Source organism: Oncorhynchus masou, chromosome 31, assembly GCF_036934945.1.
Source record: "Oncorhynchus masou masou isolate Uvic2021 chromosome 31, UVic_Omas_1.1, whole genome shotgun sequence".
NCBI lineage: Eukaryota > Metazoa > Chordata > Actinopteri > Salmoniformes > Salmonidae > Oncorhynchus > Oncorhynchus masou.
Window position 1 is genome coordinate 93,534,325 of NC_088242.1, and position 10,051 is coordinate 93,544,375.

Consider the following 10,051-nt stretch of genomic DNA (forward strand, 5'->3'; position numbering starts at 1 on the left):
GGGGGTAGAAGCTGTTCAGCAGTCTAATGGCTTGGGGGTAGAAGCTGTTCAGCAGTCTAATGGCTTGGGGTAGAAGCTGTTCAGCAGTCTAATGGCTTGGGGTAAATATTCTCTTCAACTCTTCTTGAACTGCACTGTTGGTTAAGGGCTTGTCAGTAAAGTATTTCACGGAAAGATCTACACTTGTTGTATTCAGCGCATGTGACAAATAAAGTTTGAGTTGATTTGACTACGTACCTTCTCAGCATGATGGTTGGCTCATGATTTGTTTGTACTGAAATCTATTCAGGGAGGATAAGGGTATATCATAGGCAGTGATGTAGTGGTAAAAACATTGACTGGTAAATGCTGATTGCCGTTCAGGATTAAAGAAGTAACGCTCCCTCTACTTTCAATGCATCTTCCACAAAAGGTGGGTAAATGCTTGAACAAAATAAAATAAAAAGTGTGTAAACAGCTTTTACATGTGTTCCCCCCCCACCACCACTGATTATAGGAGGCTTCTTCTGACAGTATTCACACCTTTCATAAGAAACCTCCAGAGAAATATTCATATTCACCGTAGCTGTCATTTAAACTTGGACTAACCTGGCCAAGGCCAAACAGTATATGGCGTTTTCTCTGGGTGTGCGGTCGCAGTGGAGAGAAAAGGCCTCCAGTGAGGTGGTGAGGATCTGGGCGGAGTTTGGCGAGGCAAACACAGGTCTGAGATTGGTGTCTCTGGAAATGGGCGGGAGCGGGACTCTGCTCCTCCATTGGTTGCTGTTCTGATCCCCACTCTCATCCTTCTCACATCCCTTCCCTCCACATCCCCTCTTCTTCTCTCTTTCATCCCTCGTGGCCACAGGGTGGAGCTTCGGTAGTTGAAGAGGTTTATCCTGGGATGCCAGGGCGCGGAGCGGGCAGGATACATGAGATGGGCAGTTGATGGGGATCAAACGTCGAGAGGCTGTGGACATCACCCTGATACCCGCCTTGGCCTCACTCCTCCTGGGCTTGGAGGACATCTTGGGGAGGGTGAAGCCGTCCACCAGGACCGTGTCGCCCACCCTGGTCCTGAACGGAGCCCTGTTGAGGCCCATGCAGTGCCTGGATGCTGCCCTCCTCTGCCCCAGCCTCACCCAGCCCTTTATCTGGAGGTATGTCCGCATGGGCAGGGCCATACCTGGGAGGACCACCACAGAGCACAGCTTGGTGGCCAGGTGATGCACACACTCCCTGTGGCCATACTGGAGGGTGATCCTCAGGGGATCACGACCCTGGGGATCCCGACAGGCAAGGGTCAGAACGCTGCTGGCGATAAAGAGTTTGAGGATGGTGAGCTGGCCGCGCTCGATGGAGGCGACAGCGGGACACTTGGCGACGTCGGGGTGGGCCGTCTGGTGGCACCACTCACGGTAAGGGTGAACCCCCACCGGCTCAATGACACGCACCCCCCTCTCCAGCAGCCAGCCGGCCAGGTCCAGGTGGCCCAGAGAAGCAGCGATGTAGAGTGCCACCCGGAGCTGGAACCTGGAATAATACAGAATCAATGTATTTATAACACGTTTCAAGTTTTTTTTGTCAAGTTCACAAGATACAGTGGGTTATAAAACAGTACAGTAAAATGCTTACTTGCAAGCTCTTTCCCACAATGCAGTATTAAATATCAGGGTAAGAGAAAAAACGTATGAAGGAAAAAAAACAGAATATAAAATAAGGTCATATATCATTGTAAGCTATATACAGGGTCAGTACTATCATTGTAAGCTATATACAGGGTCAGTACTATCATCAGCTATATACAGGGTCAGTACTATCATTGTAAGCTATATACAGGGTCAGTACCATCATTGTAAGCTATATAAAGGGGTATCAGTACCATCACTGTTGATAGTAAGTCTATCATACAGTTCAGTGTGTAGATGTGTATTCTGACCTCATCACAGGTCTCTCCCTAGACAGGTGTCATCAGTCTGTCATTGTAAGCTATATAGCTATATACAGGTCAGTCATGTGTATATCAGTAAGCTATATAAGGTGTCAGGACGGTCATCTTGTCCCAGGAACAGCCTCTGAGAACTCCGCCCACCCATCCCAGGTGTCCAACCGTAGAGTAGCCCCTGGGAGACAGAGACACATGCAGGTTGTCCTCCTGGTTGCCATGAACCAAGAATGTGTTCCATACAGTCCATTTGTCTCTGTGTTACATCCATAAGGTGTTGAGCCAGAGGACCATTGATCTACTATAATACAGGGGTACTATCATGAAGCTATATGGCTCCTATGCATTGTAAGCTATCTAAAGGTATGTGCTTTATACTGTACTATCATGGTAAAGGTCAGGTGAATTGGTGAGAATAAACTGATCCATATGACTGTCATTTCTATCAGCTATAAGACAGTACTATCATTGTAAGCTATATAAGGTCAGTACTATCATTGTAAGCTATATACAGGGTCAGTACCATGTGCTAATACTGCTACATTTAAGGAAGGGGCCTATCATTGTAAGCATACCAGGGGTACAATTGGATGGATCATTTAAGCCTATACAGGGTCAGTCATTGAGGCACACAGTCAGACTTCATTGTATGTGTGCCATTCAGGGTCAGTACTAATCTTGTGAATGGGCAAGACTAATCTGGACATCAGAAAGCTATAAATTAATCTGGTGCAGACCATTTGAACATAATCTGGGTCAGTACTATCATTGTAAGCTAATACTGGGTGCACCATTGGCTTATGTGTTTATCAAGAACTATCAATGAACACTATCTGTTATTTTTTATCATTGTCTAAACAGGGTCCCTTAATGATGTCCTGTGTGTAAGCTATATACAGGGTCAACTATCATTAAATGATCATTGTAAGACTATAAGGGTCCACTAAATTGAAACTAATCATGAAGGGGCATTAAATTGAAGACTAAACTGGGCAGGTATAAAAAGTACCATCACTGTTGATAGTAAGTCTAATCATGACAGTTCAGTGTGTAGATGTGTATTCACATTCATCACAGTCTCATAGACCCTGGGTTGGATTAAGTCTTTGTCCCAAACAGCCTCTTTGAACTAGCCCACCCATCCCAGGTGTCCATGTTTGTAGCCCCTGGGAGACAGAACATGCAGGTTGTCCTCCTGGTTGCCATAAAATAAGAATTGTTCCATACAGTCCATTTGTTTCTGTGTTACATCCATAAGGTGTTGAGCCAGAGGACCATTGATCTACTGCACAAGGAAGGCCATACCCAGGTCAATGGCGTACGTGCTTTGACTATGTCATGTATTCTGATGGTTAAAACTTAGATACAGCCGTTTGCAGTCGTGAGTTGCAGGCCGGTGGGTTTGGGACACCAGGGTCATGATGGCCACAACGTTCAGGAGAAACACAGTCAATACTGAAGGGTTTCTATGTTTGGCACTGAACACAGCACCATGAAATAAGACCATGGTAACATACAGTAAATTCACTTGCACTGATCTTAGGTCTGGTTTGTGTTTTTTACTGCTAATGGTAAAGGTTAGGATTTGGTGAGTGTAAACTGATCCTAGATCTGTGCCCAAGGGCAATATTCTATCCAGAGACAAATCAAAGGTCCATGCTATTTAAACTTATAATCTACCACCATCTCGTGGCTCAAATTTGTAACAACATTTTCTAATTCATGTGCTGTACTGAGTTTTGTTCTATATCACATTGAACACTAATCTGGGTGCAAAATTAAATTGAAACACTAATCTGGGTGAAAATTAAATTGAAGACTAATCTGGGTGCAGATTAAATTGTTAACAGAAATATTATGAATATGTATTTCAATGAACCCAAAGGGCCTCCTCTTCTCCTACTATACGGCCTGCTGTGCTCTACTGTACTCTGTCTGAATTAACTGTACTCTGCTAATCTACTGTACTCTGCTGTGCTCTACTGTACTATACACCACTGGGTATACAGACTCTTCAGATACTGTTAGTGGAACACCAGACTGAGGTCGAGGCGATTACATGGGGAAAAGGTTTATGACTGTAAGGGTGTTTGGTACAAAGGCAACACTACATCGGGCCACATTTCAGCTCTATCCCAGGTCAACCATACAATATATAGATTTCCACTCTAGTCAACCAGCAAGAAGGAGAGACAGACAGAAGGTCTGGCTGACTATGTCAATGATGGGATGTGTAAGTAAGGAGTAAGGAACACAAATAAACATTATTCTGATGGTTAAAAATGTACTTGGATACATAACCACTCTCCTCTATTAGCAAATCTTCCACAGAACTTTGTGGAACAGTGTGAGTTCTGTCCCTGTCTGGCTCTGGACATGTACCCAGGGACCTCTGTACAACAACACTTCACATCACAAGCAGTGTTCTTACTAACCAATCACTCTACCACCATGGTCTCAGTATAAATACAGTGTTCTTACTAACCAATCACTCTACCATAACCAGGTTTTGGAAATCATTGGTCTGTGGCCAATTTCAGCTGGGCTGTTCAACACTTTGAACCATATCAGCTACTACGAAGGGCTATACCATATCTCGGTATAAAGCAGGTGTTCTTACTCAATGATACCATAACCATGGTCTCAGTATCAGTGTATAACCAATCACTATACTATAACTGGTCTCAGTATAAAGCAGTGTATCTTACAACCAATCACTCTACCATAATCATCACTCAGTATAAAGCAGTGTTCTTACTAACCAATCACTCTACCATCACCATGGTCTTGGTGAGCAAAGCAGTGTTCTTACTAACCAATCACTTACCATAACCATGGAGGGCAGTGTTCTTACTAACCAATCACTCTACCATAACCATGGTCTTGGTATCAGCCATATATTACTTCAGTCTCAAGCAGGGTGACCTCAACATACTATATATCACCATACTATATACCACCACACTATACAGTTTATTTAGTCAGCCACCAATTGTGCAAGTTCTCCCACTTAAAAAGATGAGAGAGGCCTGTAATTTTCATCATAGGTACACTTCAACTATGACAGACAAAATGACAAAAAAATCCAGAAAAATCACATTGTAGGATTTTTAATGAATTTATTTGCAAATTATGGTGGAAAATAAGTATTTGGTCACCTACAAACAAGCAAGATTTCTGGCTCTCACAGACCTGTAACTTCATCTTTAAGAGGCTCCTCTGTCCTCCACTCGTTACCTGTATTTATGGCACCTGTTTGAATTAACTAAATCACATAATCATACTATATAACCATACTATATAATCATACTATATAACCATACTATATAACCATACTATATCACCATACTATATATCACCACAATCTATATCACCATAATATATATATAATCATACTATATAACCATACTATATCACCACACTCTATATCACCATAATATATATAATCATACTATATAACCATACTATATAACCATACTATATATCACCACACTCTATATCACCATAATATATATAATCATACTATATAACCATACTATATAACCATACTATACATCACCACACTATAAATCACCATACTATATATCACCTCACTATAAATCACCATACCATATATCACCACACTATATCTGAAACACTTTATGTTAATGATAGTATGAAGCTGTTTCAAGCAATAGCCAGCTCACTTTGATATGCATTTTCAAGCACGGGTAGAAACAGCTAGGTGTTCGGCTGGTACCTTCAGCAGGCAGCAGATGGCACTGCTAGGGGTGATGCCAACGTCTGTCAGGACCCAGCTGTCCCGAAGGATGGCACCAGCATAGCTCAGCTCCAGGAAGTGCCTCACCTGCTTGTCGTCTGACAGTTGCACGTGGAAGTAATCCTGCCAGAGGAAGAAGATTGGAAACACAAGGAGCCGTAATTGAGTGTCCCATACAATCAGAGTGAGAGGGCTCAACACTGATGGAGCCGTAATGGAGGGTGTCCCACACAGACACCCATTATGGAGGGTGTTCCACCCAGACAGATGTCAATGTTTACCATTCAATAATTGTAAAAGTGTCCAATTGTGTACAATTAAGAAATAAGGCCCAAGGAGGTGTGGTATATGGCCAATATACCACGGCCAAGGGCTGTTCTTAGGACACAACGCAACGCGGAGGTATATTGGCCATATACCACAAACCCCCAAGGTGACTTTTTTTTTTTTTCCAATTTAGTGGTATCCAATTGGTAGTTACAGTCTTGTCCCATTGCTACAACTCCCATATGGACTTGGGAGAGGCGAGAGCCAAGAGCCGTCATTTCCTACAAAACACAACCCAGCCAAGCCAAGCCACACTGCTTCACGACACCACTAGAAACCAAAAGGTTGCAAGTTCAAATCCCTGAACTGACAAGGTACACATCTGTCGTTCTGCCCCTGAACTCACAGTTAACCCACTGTTCCTAGGCCTTTATTGAAAATAAGAATTTGTTCTTAACTGACTTGCCTTGTAAAATAAAAATTTGAAGCATAGCTAAATTTGTAAATTGGGAGGTGCCAGAACAAAGAGTGGGTGCTGGAGGGGGAGTTCTGTGGTACCAGAACTCATGAGAAAAAATATCACCTATTATAATAGAGCATTGAACGCATATCATCACATTTGGGTAGAGCCACTTATAGAAGGTGCACATGGAACAGATGTATATGTACTCTCCATGCGTTGTGTTTTCTCAATATAAATAACTTCGGCCAGTGGTCCCAGTTGAGCATTTATTTCTGTTGTTAAATGGGAAACAGCACGTTAGTTGTGCAGGGCTTAACGGTATTGATGGCTGTCGATGGCAAAATCTTGTAGCATGAAGACAACTGTGTTAGCAGTGGCTTATGTGACCATTACATGATGGTGTATGCTAGCATAAACACTTATTTACAGCAATCATATGCCAAAGCACTTATTTAAAGCCATATGAAAGCCCGTAACCTCACTGTTCACCTAACAGGTACCATATACCCACACATGTATAAATCAGTAACGTACAGCAAACGTGTACACATTTTAAAATATAAAACAGTATTCATAACCTGACCTACCCTTTGCATCACATTTTCATACTGGGGAGACCTGACGTTCGCGATCTACCCCTATCTGCAAGCGGGGCCAATCACAACACACCTTATTGTCATCAGAGTTGAACTAACCAATAACAATGCTTGAACATTAAATACACATTTCTTTGCAAGTGGAAACATAACCAACCCTGTTTGGGGAACAGTTTTAGTAGCCTAGGGTCCGGGAAAGTGTTGGCCTTTTTAAAACCGCATTTCGTGCAATTCTACATAATTTTACATGACTGGAGACTTTGGCATTATTTTTTTTTAATCCGCACAAATGATCGAAATGGCAGGCTACTTTGACACTGACAAACTTAGTATCTGAGATCAATAAAAATGACCTTGTATTGAATCCATCAATAGTCTATAGGCCGAGGTTTGTGGAGAAACATATAGTAGGCTACAATATGAGGAGGAAATTAGTCCTAAAAATGCTTTCCAGTTTCACTGACTCACCCAATGATGCGCAGCTCACTGGCTGGAGATTGTCGATGCGCTCGTGTCAAAAGCCTATCTCTCCCTTTCTCTGTTTTGTAAAACAATGTTTGGGAGTTGATCAAATATTTTGGTAGTCTACAGCATAGTCTTATCTTTTCAGCAAGAGTCATTGCTTTTCAACCTGTGTTTTCCCTCGATTGTATTTGAAATATGGCAAAAGGCCTGTTTTGTCTGCCTGCTGTTTTTTCACTGACAGATTTGCCTCACGTTCCCGACTGTAGGCTATTCTTTGTTATTGGGCTACAATCCGCAGCTCGGCTATTAAAAAAATAAGCTATTGGTCCTCTGTAGCTAAATTATAGGGCTTCTCATGACGTATTGGGCTATTATGAATGATATAATTTATTTCTGAACAGACAGCAGTAATTCCGTAACTTTAGAAAATTCCTCCAGAACCCTTCATGCAGCTATGATTCTATAAGGAAACAAATGATGAAGTGCAACTCTGGAGAGATGAGGGGGCAGGATAATTGACGAAGAGGCAACTCGAATGAACTTTGATCGCTTTTATTATAATTGTTACATAGCAAAAAAGTGAAAATGATTTTTCATGGCACAGAGGTACCGGATTCGGCCAAATAGGTTCCGGAACAAAACAGTCCAGAACGGAAAGGTGCCGGATCCTGTTCTGGCTCAAATTAAGCACTGATTTGAAGTACCTAGGCCTCTACCTGCTGAGTATAAAGATTATTAAACTAGATTCAGTGGGCTTGTCATTCACAGTACTGATGAAAAATCAAGTACAGTTGATCTAAATGTGGATATACGAGGACATCTAGTGGTCACCGGATTATTTTAAAAATTCATGCAAGCTATCTTTGCACAAGCATGCGATGCCATATATTTGACGCAGGTGTTTATTTTTCAACATGTATTGTCATTGACTGGAACAAAATATAATTGTATGAGCTATGCCTCTGTGTCCCGGCGTTGTTGTACCCCTCTACTATCTGGCTTGGTGGGGCGATCTCGTTCTGCATGCCTGCTTCACTTATATTCAATGTGTCGTCATGCATTTGTGCATGCACGCTGTTAACGGTCATACCCGTCTTGCTAGCTAATTTAGCTAGCTCATCAACCAGTATTTTATTCGCTTTTTCTGCACGATAGCACTTATTAAAGCCTTGAAACTCATGGGGACCTCACTGTTACCACGGGTCATCGAGCTAGCCCTTATTTGGCAGCAGGGTTGCATCGGTTTCCACTGGATGTGACAGCTTGTTAGGCTGGCTAGCTAGGTAGCTAATTCGCTAACGCGAACTGTTTATCACGTAGCAGCCTATGCTGAGAGCGTCGCTAGCAACTAGCTAACATGGATAAAGTCTAGTCGTGGGTCCACAAAATCAAACAAATGGTACTAAACTGATGACAAAATCATGTTTCGAAATTGTAGTAGCTATTTATGTTGTTGTTTTAATGACATTGCGAATAAATAATTTTTGACATTTAACTACCGGTATGTATTTAATCCGGAGGCATGAGAAAAGTATTCATCGCAAATTCCAGCACTAACGGATACCGGGAAATAGAAATAAGAGAACCGGTCACGAATGCGGAGCCACGCCCTAAAATAACATGTGACCACAAGGCGTTTGTGACACATTCATGCGTTCCAATGTTGTCATAATTGTCTGAAGGTTCAAAATTGCTTATGAGCTTGGCTTCCCTTCAGAAAGTAGCTGATTCTTGTACTCTACAGCTGTATTTTCCTACAATTAATAATAATATTAGCAACAAAACAGATTTCATTCCTTAAAATGATTTGCCAGATGGAAGAAAATAATAAGGTAGGCCTAAACTGTAAAAGACATACCTTAAAGACTGCTTGTGTTTAATCCTGAATCCAGTTGCCCCTCTTGTACTGGGATAAAACAATAGGCAAGCCATGAACCTTATGGAGGAGTGCATGTGTTTTGCAGACACACCTGGGTTCTAGACTGGCTGAGGTAAACATTTTAGGAAAGCCTGGGTTTTTAAATCCCGGTGAAAGCAGATATGTCAAAGTTTGTCAATGTCATGTTGCCCTTCCATTTAGATGAATCTAGTGAAAAGGATAATTTTGCTTCTCTTAATCCACATTTTCTAGCAGAAAAACATGTTCATGCTTTAGGGCTGGTGGGCTGCATATATATTGGTAAAATATAAAGTGTGTGTGTGTGTGTGGGGGGGTGAAATTTCAACCACAGGATGATATCATCATTGTAAACTAAATTCAGCATAGCCAAACCTTGTTATAAAATAGGTTGAATTTGTACCTTTGAAAACATGTCAGATTTTCGACATTATATACACATTTAGAAAAAAACAATAGGCAGCACCTCAGCCCGGTATCAAACCCCAGGGTTTTAACTACACCCAGCCCTGCTTAGCTTTAATATGTCACTGACTACTACCAATATGCCATTGTGAGAATTATTATTGAGAGATCTCTTAATAACAAAATATATTCCGTGTTAATATCGAAGTCATTCTAAGGGGTAGGTTTGACAAAGCAAAATGAGTGAGTGAGTCTTTGACATGAAGACAGTGGT

The 10,051-nt window shown here is 41.8% G+C and overlaps 1 protein-coding gene across 1 annotated transcript in view; it reads right to left on the bottom strand.

Annotated features, from left to right (window-relative positions):
• Positions 1-241: 241 nt before the first annotated feature.
• The window catches only part of LOC135525069 (protein ANKUB1-like), a 47,349-nt gene continuing 37,539 nt past the window's right edge, over positions 242-10,051 (bottom strand). The window contains exon 5 of the mRNA XM_064952827.1: positions 242-1,512. Within this exon, the coding sequence (XP_064808899.1) occupies positions 573-1,512 (940 nt within the window). The 3' untranslated portion in view covers positions 242-572. The remainder of the gene's footprint in view (positions 1,513-10,051) is intronic.